General features: G+C 41.9%; 1 protein-coding gene across 18 annotated transcripts in view; it reads left to right on the top strand.

Moving 5' to 3' along the window:
* Positions 1 to 17,729, top strand: part of CEP112 (centrosomal protein 112) — a 422,023-nt gene that overhangs the window by 194,499 nt on the left and 209,795 nt on the right. For all 18 annotated transcript variants that reach the window (XM_067714849.1, XM_067714863.1, XM_067714851.1 and 15 more), the window contains one exon: positions 12,483 to 12,665. In XM_067714849.1, coding sequence (XP_067570950.1) covers positions 12,483 to 12,665 — 183 coding nt within the window. The remainder of the gene's footprint in view (positions 1 to 12,482; positions 12,666 to 17,729) is intronic.

Below are 17,729 nucleotides of genomic sequence, written 5' to 3'. Positions count from 1 at the left end.
AGCCGGGTACCGTTTCCACCTGCTTTAGGTGACTTCAGTCACCTCCCGTCCTCACAGTCATCTTGCGAGGCAGTGCCATTGTTCATTGTTCCATCTCCAGTTGTAGAAACTGAGCACCTCCAGTTAAGTCACTGGCCAAAGGTGCCGCACGGTTAATAGGTGATGAGATCAGACGTGAACGTGAGCCACGCTCTTAACCTCACTCTGACGGACCCCCAGGGGGCTCCAGGGGGCAGAAATTGAGCCTCTGGGTGTGGAACATTTTGGGTTATTTCGAGGTGGTTCTTTCCTAAAGAATTATTCAGATGTGCAGTGGTTCGTCTCGTAACAAAGTAAGTTGCCCACCTGAGCGTGTTGAGGTGACTGCCGGAACGCTGCAGGTGGATGTCCCTCCCAGATCCGCGTTCTGTGACCTGTGCCTTCGTTGATTCGCCCCCAGCCTCCCGCCTGGCCCTGTGTGCCTCTTGACAGCCGTAGGGGTCTCTAACTTACTTACACACCTGTCCATACCTGCCTTCTCTACCTGCCACTCAAGTGCGAGGGTGACAACTTTTCTGTTGTCTTGTCCTTGCTTAGGAATCTACAAATCTTAAATGCTACGGGTATAGCGTTTCACCCTGGAAGGGGATTTACATGCTGTTCACCAGGCCCTTGCTTCTCAAACCGGGGTAGGCGGCCCCTGGGGCAGCGCGTGAGCGCTGGGGTGCAGGGGCCTGATGCCTGTTTCCTGGAGTGTTGGGTTCACTTGATGACCTTGTGGGAAAGCAAAGTGGTTTTTACTATTGAGGTAACATTCATATTAAAACAAACATAGACTTTTCCTGTTTTGTAAAATGCAAAATTCTCATGAATTTTTAAGATAAAATAGGACATTTCAAAGAAACTTCCAGTTTGCAGAGGCTGCTTCAGGCTATGCCCTCAGATCCCCCAGGGGGATCTTATTCATTCTCACTGCTGTGAGGGGTGCTTTGGTGGAAAAGTTTTAGAAGCACTTATCCGGTCCAGTCCTCACATTTTATGATGAGGGAACTCGCATCCGGGGAAATGAACGACTGGTGCGCGCTGGGCCTCAATTTCCTTATTCAGCGCAATCTGTGAGCCACTCCCGTTTAGAAAGCATCGTGCCAGGAACTGTAATGCAGTGAAAAAAGCAGAGTGGTATTTTAAAATATTTTAGCCAAAATGCAGGCATAAAGCGTGCAGATGTGGAGAGAAAAACATCAAACACATGGGATAAACACTCACACCAATATCCTGTAAAGGCCAAGCTTTCCTCAAGGCTTCCTGTTTCTTTCCTGTATAACCCATTGGAACAAAGAGACAATTCTAATTGTCTTTTCACAAACCTCATTCAAGTGGGAAACAAACAACAAAGCAGGCATGCTAGGATTTCCTGAACTAGGGAGATTTTTTTTGGCAGTCCCATCATATCATTCTTTAATCTTATATTTTATATCTTCTCTTTTCACTACAAAGCCTTTAAAGGGAAATGTAGTTCAACAGATAAACAAGTGGTCAAATTCTCCAGAAAGAATAAATACTTATTGTTGATGATGATAAAAAAACACTGAAGGGCCACATCCTTACACATTGCCATTATTTGAAACAAAACATTTTGCTAGCAAAGACAAGTCAGAAATTATACAAGGTAAGCAACTGGGAAATTTTAAGAGCAGTTGAGATATTTAAAAAGCAGATAGCATGCAATTCCCAGTTTTTTCTGTAAGTATTTTAGTTTTTAGTTATCTAGATTTTTTAGGTAATATAGCCTGAAGACATGGACCTCTTTTAAATTAGACCATTCAGTCTTCACTGGGAAAGGACATAGCAGAAAGCAAGAGAGAGGAGACAGACAGGGTACTGGCTCCCGGCGCAGGCGTGGCGGCTGGCCTGGGGGGACAGGCCGAGGCCTCAGCTGTAAGGGGAAGGCTGGACACGGCACAGAAGTCTGTCGATCTGCAGTGGGAGAACGAGGACGTTCTTATTCCTGAGGGTTTTCTCTGTGAAACAAGAGGGAAGATCATTTGCTGACACTGAAGGAATCACGTGGACAGGAGAGCCGATGGAAGTGGGGATTGTTTGCAGTTATTTTGGTGACGGCGTGACTGATCAGACTAGAACAACTTGGTAAAATTTCTTTTTGGTATTGAGGTCCCGGATGAGGTTGACGTTGATGACCATGAATCTGTGAGTCTCCCTAAAATTTCTTCAAAGTGGATTTTCACATGATTTATTCATTTCTGCACCTGGTTCACCTCTGTTTCTTGCTTTGCCTTATTCTTCTTGCTCACCTTATCACACTCTTTTTTTTATTTATTAATTTTTTTATTTTTTGCGGTACGCGAGCCTCTTACTGCTGTGACCTCTCCCGTTGCGGAGCACAGGCTCCGCGGCCATGGCTCACGGGCCCAGCTGCTCCACGGCATGTGGTATCTTCCCGGACTGGGGCACGAACCTGTGTCCCCTGCATCGGCAGGCGGACTCTCAACCACTGCGCCACCAGGGAAGCCCCACACTCTTTTTAAAAGTCTTTTTTGCTTGGCTTTCCTTTTTCAGTTTGTAATCGTTTTTGAGCCTCAACTACAGTCATTGGACTCCTCGATGGTGATCAGGACAAATTCAATCCCTGATCCAATGATGCACTAAGTCTTTCAAATTCTTTCTTTCCATAACTGCCTGATCCAGGGCGTGCAGCAGTGCTACAGGGCACAGATGGGTCCTACAGGCAGCAGGCAGAGCCAGGTTCCTGGTGTCTTAGGGTCCAGAATGAGAGAGCTCGACTATGAAGCTACAGAGCCTGTAGTCCAGGCCCAGTTTTGGGAGCCTGGTTCATGTGCAGTGATACTTGGTGAAAAGTGCTTAAGGCAGGGCCTTTTCTTCCTTTTTCTTTTTTTCTTTTTCTCGGCTTGAATCTTTTCACATCTAGGTTCAAACAAATGCACCTTTACCTAGAGTGGGAATGAAAAGGGCAAAGATGAACATAGTTTTTTTCAGTGACTGTAATATGAAGCATAGATGATTTGTTTTAGGGATACTTCATTTTAAAAAATGTTTCCTAGACAGTGATATGGCTACGCGATGATCCCACTCTCCAGGTACCTTAAAAATCTAAGGTCAAATCACGTCTTTGCAATCGTTCATCACTTAATTCATGTTTACTGAGCAACTACTTTGTGCTAAACACTGTTCTGGGCGCTTAGGATGTGGGTGAACACAGGAGAGTCTGCACTTATGGTGGAGGAGACAACGGTCCCCCAGCCTTAGGATATACTGTTCCGTAAGGTCATGGTCACTGCCGTGGTCAAGCAGGACAATGTGTCTGTGAGTGAAGGGCTATTTTATAGAAGGTGTCATTTTGTCTAAGACGTTATTTTCGAGAAGGTCATCAGTGAAGGACTTTAAAGAAGTGATATTTGAATTAAAACCTGAATGAAGTGAAGGAGGAAACCTTACAGAATCTGAGATGAGGAAAGGAGATTTCAGGCAGAGGGAACGGGCAGGGACGTGGCTGGAATGGAGTGAGCGGGGGTGGGGCAGATCCTATCAAGCTCTGTCGACTGTGGTGGGAGCTTGGATTTTGTTCTGCGAGTGGCGGGAAGCCAGTGGAGCATTTGAGCAAGCTCTGGTTTGTGTTTAGAAAGCTTCCTCTCGCGGCTTTGTGGAGCGCCGATTGTACAGGAGGTGGCAGAGGACGCAGGGAGGATGGTTGGGAGGCGACTGGAGTCTGATAGTCAGAGGCTGATGAGAGGTGACCGGGGCGGGGCAGTGCAGGGCGGGGGGTCAACCTTGGGCTGTGCTCTGCAGGCAGGACTTGTGGATGAAAGGGAAATGGAGTGTGAAGAAAAGAGGGGACTCAGATATGACTCCAGCTTCCCCACTGAGCCACCAGGTGAATGGTGGTGACAGACACTGACACGCAAGAGAGAAAAGAAGAAGTGCCAGGACTGAGCCCAGGGACCAGTAACAACTAGACGTGGGGACGAGATGGAGGAAAACCAGCAAAAACGTCCGAGAGGGAGCAGCTGGTGGGTAGAAGGAAAAACCAAGGAGGTGTGACTTCCCGTGCGCCGCGCGCAGCCAGTGTTTCAGGAAGGAGGACGTGAGTAACCTGTTGTTCAGGTGTCGCCGAGATGGGAAGTTAGATGGAGACTGACAGCTGACCACTGGGTTTGGCGAGAAGGTCTTTACCACCTTGACAAGTCCATTTTCAGTAGAACGTGGGAACAAAACCCAAGTGATGTGGGTGGGGAGAGAACACGGTGTGAGCAGCCCGTAGAGGGACTTTGAAAGAAAGAGGAGCGGAGAAGTGGGGTGGCCTCTGGAGGGTTATGGAGGGTCAGGGGAAGGATGCAGCGAAAACATCGTGTTGATGAGCACGATCCAGTGGAGAAGACGATGCTCATGAGGCAGAGAGCGACGGGGTCACTGTGAGAGGGGCGTGCTTAATTTGGCGAGAGCAGACGGCAAGGCTTCCCTGGGCCACAGGGCCAGCCGGGCGTTCAAGTCAGGAGGGCAGAGACTGCAGGTGGCAAGTCAGTTTGGTGATAAGGTAGATGAAGCCGCTCTCCTCTGACGGCAGGAGTCCCTCGGTCCCCACGTCCACGGATGCTCAAGCCCCTCAGATAAAACAGCGTCGTCTTTGCGTATCGCCTATGCACATCCTGCTGTACACTTTACATCATCTCCAGATGACTTACAATACCTGACGCAATGTAAGCACTATGTCAATAGCTGCTGAAACGCTGCAAATTCAAGCTTTGCTTCTTGGAACCTCCTGGAATTTTTTCTTCGGTCCTTGGTTGGTTGAATCTGCAGAGGGCCAGCTCACCTTTTAGTTTTTGGTTTTTACTCCCGAATGCCACTCATTCCACGCAAAATGTTGAATAATTATGCTGCATTGTAGGCAGTGTGAGGACAGTATGAAGACAATACAGCCTTCGTCCATATGTTGGAGGAGTTTATAACCTGATTGATCTGTTTGTCCTTCTAAATTTTATACTAACTGGGAAACTCTGATGGTTTTTACTTTTCATATTCAACAGCAGGGATCTACTAGATTAAGACGAACTGAATGTGTTTCAGATAAACAGACATACGGTAAAATAAAGTAAAATTAAAATACACAGTTAAGACATGCGTTTTTCAAAAGTGTTGAACTCTGCCTGAGGGGGTATATTCTTAGTTATCTCAATTTCATTGGCTTGAGTAAACGATCATTAAACCACGAAGAAAAATCTTGAAACCTTCGGCTTTCTGGCCCCTTCCTGGGTTTTAATTGAGGTCCGCCAGGTACAGACACAGAAAACAGTACGGAATTGTTCAGAAAGTTGTAAACGCTGCAGGTGGTTACTGTCACTCACCACCTACAGGTGGGGGGTAAGTATTTTGAAGTGTTACCTGGGAAAGAAAACTGCCGAGAATAGGACTTGCTTCCTGCCCGGGCAGCACGGATGGGCTGATCTCTGCTGGGCCTTCCTCCTCCATGATGTCTGCTGGGGCCCTCCAGCCTCCAGCCTCCAGCCCTCAGCCCTCAGCGCATCCCAAGCTTGGGGCTCCGTCGGGCGTTTGTCCCCAGCTGTACAGGTTGACCCTGGAGGAAAAGGAGTGAAGAAGCAGTACAGGCCGGCAGAGCCTCGCTGTGCCTCCCGTAGTGGTTAGCACACTCCTATGAAACTTTCAAATAAAGAGAATTTGTGTGCTAAACTGAACTGCTGATGGACAGATTTCGTGGAAGGCTCATTTCGTTGTAGCAAATACCTAATCCTGGAGCCACAAGGCTCTCCATAGGTGACAAATTCTATTTCTGTTCTTGACACACTGCTGACTTTTTACTGTTTCTTTTGGTGCCTGTTTCTATTAACATGTTCAGAAAGTCAGACCATATTGTAGTATTTTCTGTGCTAAAATGTTTTTTTCCTCTGACTCCAAAGGCTTGGAGTCTTTATCGGTCATGAAATGTAACGTCCAATAGCGCATTTTATATCATATAACTGCAATTTAAAAAGAAAAGATTTGAACATCTTTTAGTAAAGAATCAGTCTAGTGAAACGGTGCTATCTTTACAGTAGACTCTGCCTCACTGGACCTAGATTTCTGGAGCTCTAGAGAATTTGGTAACTTATTTTGACATTTCAAATGTGCTGTTTTGCAAATGCAAATGGAAAATTGCTCAGAGACGTAGCCTGATGATGTTAAGCCCTCTATCTCATTAAATGGAAAAACACAGGGTGTGGTACATTTGTCTTTTAGTGAGGATCTTAATGAGTCTTACCAACGACACAAAAGTAGTGCTGAATTTCACAACCAAGAAGCAAAACTTTTCACAGGGATCCCTCGAGTAGGAAGTGGGATGATGTGGGAGTGTCACCTGGCAAGCCCTACCGAAAATCTTCGACTTTCAGTGGCTAGCACTTTATATCAAAGTGCCTTTTGAACTGTTGTTAGTCTAACGTATATGATTATTGACAATTTTGAGCTGACATTCATTGCTTTTTTTAAGTATGTAGCATGTTAACGAAGCTTGTGATCTTACTAGGTAGTGGTCTTCTCTACTACTCCAGCCGTGTTGATCCGAGGTGGAGATGCCAGAACTGCCTTGGCATAGTGCTGAGGACGAGGTCGAAGTCTTAGGAGAATGAGAATATTAGAGTCATTTGTTACTTTAGGCCAGACACCCTCCACCCAGGGAGGGCCTAGGAGGTGCTGAAGAAGGCATGGTGATGGGCCCCTGATTCCACTGAGCGGCTCTGGTCTGGCTTCCACCGTAGGCCAGGCCCTCCCTGGCCCACCGTAGGCACTGCTGCGCTGGAGCCGGGCGGCCAACTTTCAGTGGGCTGCTGGGGGTCTGCCAGTGGGGCCCTGAACATCAGATGGATGGTAGGAGTGACCGCTGCAGTGGGCAGTGTGGCAGGAGTGGCCACCAAGGTGTCTTGCCCTGCAGGGGCCTGTGGCGATAGTGAATAAAGCACGGAGCTCTGAGGGATAAGACAGAGACCAACGGGAGTGATACTTGTACAATATCAAGAAAGAAAGTCAAGAGCTGGCAAGTGAACTTTAGACAGTTCTCCACTTCAATGGAAAATCATGGTTCAAGTTTCCAGATTTAAGATCACAGTTCACAGACCCAGAATCCATGTGCTTGAAGGGAGACCATGTCTCCTGATAAAGGCTCTTGCAACGCAACAAGTTAATATTCCCCCCAAAGGGAGCTGTAGCCATTTGACATGGTAAATGCATACGATGAAGGAAGCAAAAATTCTAGCAAAATCTTATCTTCCAGAAACGACTGTTGTTCATCTTAGGTGGTTATCATCCCAGACACTTTTATGAGATAGTAGAAGGATAGACAGGTATAGAGACAAAAGCAGTTTTTAAAAAATGGGACCATGCCATATTTGTCACTTTTACTAAAATATTTAATTTTATGTGAAATCAGTTAAAGAAGCAGGGGAAACTGAGGAATTTCTGAAGTTTAGAAAATTGTTTATCATATAAGAAATGATTTCTTAGAAAGTTAAGAAATAAAGGTTACAAATACATTGAGATTAGAGGCATTTCTGAATTTTATGGTTCAGTTTTTACTCCCTGTTATGAAAAGATAAAAGATACATGCTTCCACTTCCTTCCACCCACCCCTACCTTTCTTCTGTCAGTTATAGTATTACTTATACATTGTTGAGTTTTGTAACATTTATATTCTGTTCCATAACCATGCTTCTCACAGTCATATAGTTAGCTTTTTAAGTTTAAATCGATTATATGTACACCACCAGAACTTTTTTTCATATCTGAGTCCTTTATTTTGATTCATCTGTTGACTGCTGAGATTTCATCAAGTCATTTTTCCCAGAAGGGCATGTAGCTGTCGTATCCACTGTGTTTCTGCCTGCTTGAGAGTCACCACTTGTTCCCTTGTTTTGAAGGATAGTTTGGCTGGGCATGAAAGTCTCTGCTCCTCCTTTCTTTCCCTGAAGCTTGCACACGTTGACCCACTGCCTTTTGGCACAAAGGTTGCTCTTAACACAGCTTTGTCAGTCATCTCTTGGTTGCCTAAATTTCGTCCTCAAGTATTTTTTTTCCAAGAGTGGTTTAGGTTCTATAATCTTTGAGTTTTTCCATGTTTGAGTTTAGTTATAGTATTCTTGAGCCATTCTTTTACTCAGTCTAAATCAGTTTTTCTTGGTATACAGTTTGCTTTTTTGATATAGGCATTTAACTCTTCATTCATTTCAGGGAAGTCTTCTGATAACGTACCTGTGTACACACGGATTTTCTTTCTTTCTTTCTTTTTTTTTTTTTGGCTGCACTGAGCGCCACATGGGGTCTTAGTTCCCCAATGAGGGGTCAAACCCGTGTCCCCTGCATTGGCAGCGCAGAGTCTTAACCGCTGGACCACCAGGGAATTTCCCACACACGGATTTTCTTTTTCCACTTTCTCCTATATTATCTTTTCTTTGTGTCCTTCATGGGCCTTTACTGTGATTATCTCCAGTCATTTGTCTGTATCAGTGGTTCCATTTTTAGCCCTGTTTATTCAACTCGTTTCTAACTTAGAATTTATTTTGTGATGCAGTTATTTGATCCTTAGTTAATTCTGTTGTTTTATCTTCTTGTCTTTGACTTCTTCTTTCATTGCACTCATGTTCTCACTAAGTTCTCCTATCACTCTAGTTGTTTCTGATTTTTAAGGTATGTTTTCCTCCCGTCCAGAATGATGGGGCTTGCAGAATATAGATTTTGTCGTCTGGTTACATTTGAGGTTATTTCAGTTAATATTTTTGTACTGCAGTTCCTCCTTTTTTATGTGTTGGGTGCATTCTATTACGTCTTTAATTTACTCCTCTGGTTTTGGAATTTCTGACCTTGAGGAGTATTACTGGGATGTGTTGCTCTTCTATATACTGTGTACGGAGAAGTAATGACTTCAAAAAATAAGATTATCAAAGCGTGTTCAGGCCATATTTGCTAGCACTAATTCTGCTGTAAAACAGTTAGGAGATCTTAGCGTGTGTATTCCAAGGCCCTCAGGGACTTGGCTGTCTAGCACCCGCATCTTGTCATCTCAGGGCCTGGGTGTGCTCCTACCCAAGGACACATGCGTGGAGCTTCAGGCGGAGGGAGGAGGCCAGTCTCAGGGCCTGGGTGTGCTCCTACCCAAGGACACATGCGTGGAGCTTCAGGCGGAGGGAGGAGGCCATCAACATATGTGGCAGGATACGGTCTGGGAGGAGGACTGTGCCTTCAGGGATCTCAGAACCTCAAGATCAGAGTGCATTGGCATGGCATAGTGGGTGGGGCAGGGCCCTTATTCATCTCCTGTTGGATAATTTCGTGTGAGTCAACCTAGTAGCTTCTAGGCAGTAAAGCCATTTTCTCACGCAGGCCCCAACCAGCAGGCTATCAAGTCCAGCATCACAAAGGCTGGCAGGTGCTCCCAGGCACTTGCACGTGAGGCCTAATTACTCCCCTTGTCCTGGGAGACATGCCAGCCTGCTTTCACACCCGTCGAGTGGCATTACAAGCATAGTTACCTGGCCCACAGCTCCATGCTTTTGGATTAGGGAGCTTAAAGCCTTCCCTTCTGCGTTACAGGGAGCTCTTTACCTGCCTTACTTAAGAATTCCTTGGTGATGGGGCCTCCTCTTCCCCCTGGAGCATAGATTATGGGCTCTGGACCACCTTGACTTAGAGACCCCACTGACCACTTCATCATTCACCCTTGCAGATGCTGTCTGCTTTCCCATCCTCCACACTCTCCATGACGTACCACCTCCTGGGAACCGCGAGCTCCATTGCACATTATTGTGGCCAACTAACAGTATCTAGTAGCTCAAGGTAAAGAGGATGCGCTACTTCCTGTTTGCTGTTGAGAAGCACCCACACGTAAAGCACATTTATCTACCTGGAAGGGGCTAGGTTGGACTTCAGCACAGATCCACCTTGATGATGGCATTGACTATGGTTATGAATATCATCATCAAGATGCCCCCAGAACATTAGGGCTTTTCTCCTGGACTCTACCATTAACCTGGGGAGGACACCCCTGCCTGAACTTGCTGACAGTGAGGAAACCTAGGCAAACACTAGAAGGGGCTTGTAACCTCTAGTTGGCCAAACAGCATTGGATCGAGCAGACAGGGCTGAGCGATTTCATTTGAAAAGGCTCTGGCAACCTTGAGATTTGTTCATTAACCAGCATCACTGAGCAACAGACCCTGACAAAGCAGCGAACTCTTTTAATAGTTTAACTTATGAACATCTATCTTTAGGCTTCAAATGCCATTATCTCTATTTCATTTGTTCCTGACTTTTTAAAATGAATGAACGGAAAGCAGGGTCACTGGTCCAAGTGTCGGAACTCCTCAGATAACTCAGAGTTTCTGTGGAAGGGTGTTGGTTCTGGAGCCTAGACCCAGGCAGCGCTGTTACTAACGATCTCACAGCCAGTCCTGGTCTTGTGTCTTTTCTTGGGGGAAAACTTCTGTAATTCTTCTGCCTTAATTACTTAAAATTACTTAAATAGTAATTTTAAGAAGAATTACTTAAAATTACTATTCCTTAAATACTCTAAGGAAAAGTCAATCGGTTACTTTTCCTTAGAGTATTGTAAAATATTTTGCTTTCTGTCAATTTTAAATCACACCATTCTTCCAGTTTTTTTGAGGCATTTGAGAATCAGGTCTCAGTAGAACTTTTTACTTCCTTCTGTTTCCTTTCAGTGTGGTACATGTTTAAATGTTTTACTAAAATTTATAATTTCATTATTATAATGCTTGATAGTATAACACTGAGCAGAAATAATAATGTGTCCAAGACTGTTCTAAAAATATCCTAACTCAGTAATTCATATACTTGACTGCCTGAAAATGATGCAGTAATGTCAATAAAATTTTAAATTCTCTTTTTTGTTGGGATTAACATTGTGGTTGTGTGAATCACAGAGAAAACCATACACATTTATTTTAAATAATCATAGAAAACTTTTCTACTTGGCATGGTATATAAAGAGAAAATTTATATGCATTTTTTCTGTATATTGCCTATAGTAGAATAATAGGCAAGAAAGATCCCTAAATTTTAAACAGACATAAATTCACTAGAATGCGTCTTTGTTCTCAGATGCAACATAAAATTTTCCGTATTATTTTCTGTACTATCTTGTTCCGATAAGTGTGTATACTCCAGAGTTAGTGCACTTTTCTTTCTTCTAAATAGTAAGTTTATGAGCGGTTAGGAGTTTATTGTTGATTTTCCCACCCTCAAAGAAAAATCCCAGTAAGAAAACATTTTGAAACGTACATTTAAAAACAATTTTAATCTGTGTTCTGATTCTTAATTTGCAATTAGCGGATGAGAGTTTTACATCTCCAGAGAAAATAACTTCGGAAATGTGGTGCAGCGTGCGCGCCTGGAGAAGTGAGTGCTATAGCTTTAAGATAAGGTAGTCTGGCGATTCGCTGCACGAAACAAGATCGATTCGGAGCAGGCTCCTACTGTTAGCTTTTTTGAAGATGGATTCTCACGCCGAAAATAACACAGCGTATTCTAGATAACAGCAGTTTTTCCCCCTGAAATCCACCAAAACTGAAGAAAAATCCAAGTGACTGTTCTTAGCAGCTGTGTGGCCTGGAGTTCACTGGGGAAGCTGGCTTCCTGCAGTCCCTATTCATCACCTGCTTCAAAGACAGCCTGGCTGGCTATAGTGTGCAGGCCAGGTAGGGTGCCATTGTGCACAGCCTGGGAGGATTAGTATCAAAGCTGCGGCAACCAGGCCCTCGGTCTCGGGCTGCCATTCAGTCTAGCAGGGAGAGGCTAAGACTGGCCAAGGTCACAGTCTCCAGTGTGGAGTGGACTGGGAAAGGATCCTGAGAATAGAATGCTTTTTATGAAATCATGGCGCAAGCCTGCAGCACAGCAGGTGCCCCTCTGGAGCACATAACATCTGTTTATGTTGGTATACCGTAGCTGACAACGAGATAATAGAGCTTTGAAATTTATCATTTTATTTTTAGAAAGACAACTGTATATACAATAATCCAGATGCGTATTTAGCTTCGATCTTTTATTTGAAAACCATAAAGAAAACTGACCGATTTAATTGCTGCTTTTTACGTTGTATATATTTCAGCAAAAAGCAAAGCGTACTGACGATTAACCATTTATAACCATTGCTGGTCAGTAATACCCAAATTCTTGGGGAGGAAATACGTAGCATTCGACATAATTTTTTTCAATGTTTCAGGCATTTGTGTCAACAGATTGCAGAAGGATTTACTGAATATGCCCAACTGTCTTGAATATTAGGAGGTTTAGATAAAATCCACCCCCCCACACACAAAATGAGAGTATTTTAAGGGTGAGGTAATAATGACGCAAAAAATAAAATTTTCAACTTGGGCAAATTAGAGAAAAATTAAGCTGGCCATGAGTTGTCATGACGACAAGTATGTTCTGTTGATGAACTGTCCTCATTGTCCAATCAGATAGTAGAGCTGAAGCTGGAGCATGAACAGGAGAAGACGCACCTATTACAGCAGCATAACGCAGAGAAGGATAGCCTAGTCCGAGACCATGAACGGGAAATTGGAGACCTGGAGAAACAGCTTCACACTGCCAATATGGAGCACGAAAATCAAATCCAAGAGTTCAGGAAACGAGATTCACAGGTAATTATCAATAATATTTGATACAACGGGGATCTATTTTTAAAAAGTCATCAGCGTTTCATGTTTTCTTATTATTCTTGTTGATGCACGCTGTTTGATCATTTGCAAAACTGACAAATAAATGTGATTTTTTTGTTTTCTCCCCACCCCCTCTTTTGGGGGATGAATAAAGCTTTAACTACAGAAACCACAGGTAGCCAGATTAAAAATCCCATGGCGCGCTATAACTTGGCCCCTTTTTTATAATCTTGTCTCAGTTCCTTTCATGATGGATTTTTTTTTAAGGTATCTGCCCCTTACCCCTCCCCTCAGCCTTAGCAAATCCCTAGGAAATATATCAGCCTCACTCCTTGCTTTTTGTTTTAATCTCTGTAGGTAATCAAGCAGCTGTTTTAATATTTGCTTTTCCTTCCTAGTGTTGCTTTTTTTCTTTGGACTCTATATTTGATTAGGTTACTGAGATGATAACTGATAAAGAGAAGGGCTACCCCCCATGAGCACGCCACGCCTCCTGCCTCACCCCTGCAGTCCCTGCTGGAGGCCATTTGCAGAATAACCCCCAGCTGTGGCAGCATTTGACTCTTCAAACTTAGGGATGGAATGTGCACTGTCAGCATGGAAAATTACCTTTATAAATTTCAGATGGAAAAAAATCTTATCGGGTGTGTTTCTTTGTGGTACAATACATTCTTTACGGTATATATAATCAAAGGCCTTTAGTGTATCCTCTTGAGGAGGTTGCTGTGAAATTTTATTAAAGAAAAATTGAAGAGCAATTGATAACAATAAAAAGATAATTTTCTTTTCTAATAAAACCATACCATCCAGTAGGTCTAAATACCTCTCTCCCATTGAAATCTAGCCATATTATCCACACCACACATGAGCTTCTTCCTGGTTATCCTTCCTCCCCAAATAACGTAGATTTTAAATAGCGAAATAGACCTTCTGTTTGTTATAATATGCGTTTAAGCAATTCCATAATTATCTAAACATAAAAGTACTGCTGATTAAATAGATGTTATGTCTTGAGTGGAAGGCGGGAGACGGTAAGGCAAAGAATAGGGCTATTGGTCATCTTCATTTGACCTTGCGTTGTGTTTTACCTTTGGATAAAGATGGAGGTACAGGCTTTTTTGTCAGTCACATGCATTTCTAGGAAAATTATTTAAATTTGTTTTATGGGGGTTTGTTAATTAAAGAGGTAGTCATTGTAGTAGCCCTAGTACCAGAATAGTCAGGTGGTTCCTGTGAAATCAACGTGTGTTATATTTTTGCCACCAACCTCATTAGAGCCTTTATAAAATATATTCTGATCTTTTAATTGTTAGTATTACAATTTGTTAAGAATATTTTCACACTTACATTCTCCTTCGAAGATGATGTTAAGCCTTACCATTGTCTTCTTTGAGAAGATATTTGGGTTCTGAATCAGTGCAGGATCTGTTTGCATGGTAGAATTGAATAATCGATACAGTTAAATACATTAATTTATACAACTTCTAACTATTTTCGTGGTGTTGTAGAAAGCTGACACAAACAGAGGCCAAATTTAGAGGAAATCTTTGTGACTTTGCATATGTCGTATCTGCCATATATAGGGTGCGGTTCATCCAGTGATAACAAAAGGGAAATTTTAGAATTATTACATATAATTAAGCCACAGGGAGAGTATAATGAAGTTATTAATTGAATTTCTTCTAATTGAAGTATTAATCTGACCTCTTCAAATGCTGTAGCATACGATTGATTATATTTCTGAGATTTTCTGTCTTTCTTGGAACAATTGGAATTGCTGTCCCGGGAATGCTAGTAAGCATTGGAAACTTAGGCTAAATGCATTCTTGATCAAAATGAAAATGATTTTCTGCAGAAGCTATGCTAAGTTGTTTTTAGAGAACATAGTTTTAAAAAACTCTTATCAGTAAGTTATATTTTAAAAAATCTTATCGTGTATACCAAAATGCTGAAACTTGTATTTATTTTGGACTATTTATTGGGGCTATTAATTCACGGTTTCCTCAGGTAAGTCCTAAATTTTCCAAATATATCTTTTCATGACTGTGGTCTAAGTAGTCTAATGCATAATACCTTTTAGGTTCTGAATTCCATTCACAAATTTCAGAAAAAGCAAAGTGACATATCTTTTTTAAAATAGAAGAGCCTTTTTAAAAAATCACTGTTTTGTGGTTTGATGCAGAACAAACACAAGTATCTTAAATACTGGATTGTGTAATGTCTTATTTGCGTTCCAGGGAGACATTTGATATTCAATTCATGCCCGGCTGCTCCCATTTAGCAATGGAGGCCATTTTGTAAAAAGGACTAGTTGGAATATTTAAGCAAAAGAGGACAGTGAAATATCTATTCCGGGGGCTCTGGCTTTGTTCGCTGCTTTTCTTCTGTCAGATTCTTGATTGCAAGCAATATACTAAAAATCTACTTTTGGCTTCTTTCAACTATGTAATATGTTGTATGCTAATAAAACCATTGTTATAAAGTATAGTCACCTACCTTAAGGTGAATCATATCAACTGGGAGCTCCCTTTTGGTGAATATGCTATATAATTATTACAGGTGCGTTGTTATTCAAGTAATTTTTGTTTTATAGAGAAACAATAAGATACAGTAATATAACTAAGGACAGTTAACCATTTCTCTCTTTTTATTTGGTGCATTTAGCTAATTATTCTATGCATACATTATATTTTTGCCATAATTCCTTGATTTTCAACGATGGGAGAGTTTATGTTGTGATACTTACATTTGCTAACATGCACATTAAATTTTCCTACCTTCATATAAGATGTTCGGTCTGCTATGTACCTGAGGTCATAACGTTTAAGGAAAAGCACCCAGATCAGTAGATTTCAAGACATATGGAAATTCGCAACCTCATTATCAGATAGTTCTCATTTGCCAGATCCCTCTTATTGAAGTTATTTCGGAGAATGATTTGCTTGAGTCCGTCATGTTTTTTAACATAAAGGACATTTATAGTTTTGTTGTGATCATCTTAGGAAAGCTTCTTCCAACATGGTAGTCCTCGTGTAATTCTTGTTTTGCTTTTGAACTGCAATGTAGTGAAAGAATTTCTGCAGTTTATCCCCTCGAACTTGAAGAAAAACAGAACGTAGATTCCTTGATCCCTTGGTTGTGCTTTTAGGACCCTGAACCACTCAGAGGTTGCTTGATCTTTGATGTTTGCTGCTGAAGTGAATGGTGTGTATGAGCCCTTGTAGAGACTGTTCTAGAGGACCTTTGTGATTCGCCCCAGAGGTGGTGTCCCCATGTTGGGACAGCTCTCTCTGTGAGCTGTTGAGGTTCGGATGCATTGAGTAGTGAGAGAGGAACCACGGCAGCCACTGTGAACCACCATCTGTAGAGTGGAGAGGGTTTTCAGCGACATCTGAAAATACATTTAACTGGGGATTTGTATATAGTGAGGTGGGTCTTGCCTAATGCTGGCATCTCGATGCCTGTCTTGATTCCCTAAACTGAGAATCATGATTCTCATATGAACAGTTTTGCGCAATAAAGACAGATCATCTGGATTTTGCCATACTGACTGACAGTAAGAGGCTACATCGATCGCCGATTCTAAAATGTGGGATTTTTAGAGCCCCTCTTCTTTCTCTCTTACACTTAAAAAAAAGTTTTCCAAAAAAGATGTTTATGATAGGACAATTTTAAAAATTATATCTTGATAACATTATCTTCCATGAATTTGGGAATCTGGGCACAAGATAAAATGTCCATTTATGAACTGGGTGTGTACATGTGTGCAGTGGATTAAGTATGGGTTATTATTCTTCAAAGATTACTCGAAGGGTGAATTTAACGATATGTATGTTCTGAACACTATTGTTGAACCTATACATGGTCTTTGGGCTTTGGGGTGGCTAGTACTTTTTCTGTTGAAAACGTTTGATTTTAATTTCTTTATATTCCAAGCATTTTCAAAAAGGATTTGAGGCAGCATTTTATGATAAACACATACAGATGCAATATAACTGAAAATGGTAATTAAGCAATAAATGATATTAACCGCATCAGAAAATCCATACTTTTAAAGAAAATGCTCCAGTTAAGTACAAGTTTTAGCTCTGAGCTTGCCTAGAAGCCACAGTGAAGAGTGAAACATGATGAATTGTGTAATTCTAAATATCTAATGTAAGAAATCATACCAGTTCATTTTTTTTCTAACGCTCAATTCTGAGAGAAATATACGACGTGGGGCTTCATGTAAAAGGCGCTGACCAGTATAATTGATGATTTTCTCGATATGTTAAAACATTTGGGAATAAAATCCAGTGGGAAAACCTAAGATGCTTTAAGTACTTCCACAAAATGTAATTAGCAAGTTTATTTTAATGTGCCAAATTTTCATTTTAATTTATGGGTAATGCCATTATCCTCAACATCAAAAAATGCAGTTGCTTTGGGAGATCCAATTTAGTGGCTGTTATGAATCAAAAGAAAGCATATTTTAAGTCATAAGCCTACATTTCTGTATTATCACTATATGACTCTTCCAGAAACCCTTAGAAAACATCTCTAGATCGGAAGTGCTTTAAAAGTTAACGCCCTAAACCCTCTTGCACTGTTGGTGGGACTGTAAATTGATACAGCCACCATGGAGAACAGTATGGAGGTTCCTTAAAAAACTAAAAATAGAACTACCATATGACCCAGCACTCCCACTACTGGGCATATACCCTGAGAAAACCATGATTCAAACAGAGACATGTACCACAATGTTCATTGCAGCACTATTTACAATAGCCAGGACATGGAAGCAACCTAAGTGTCCACTGACAGATGAATGGATAAAGAAGATGTGGCACGTATATACAATGGAATATTACTCAGCCATAAAAAGAAACAAAATTGAGTTACTTGTCATGAGATAGATGGACCTAGACTCTGTCCTACAGAGTGAAGTAAGTCAGAAGGAGAAAAACAAATACCGTATGCTAACACACATATATGGAATCTAAAAAAAAAAAAAATATATATGGTTCTGAAGAACGTAGGGGCAGGGCAGGAATAAAGACACAGACC

This window comes from Pseudorca crassidens, chromosome 19 (assembly GCF_039906515.1).
Source record: "Pseudorca crassidens isolate mPseCra1 chromosome 19, mPseCra1.hap1, whole genome shotgun sequence".
In the NCBI taxonomy this organism is placed as follows: domain Eukaryota; kingdom Metazoa; phylum Chordata; class Mammalia; order Artiodactyla; family Delphinidae; genus Pseudorca; species Pseudorca crassidens.
Note: the sequence above shows the minus strand (reverse complement) of the source record. Positions and strands in the feature narration are given on the sequence as shown.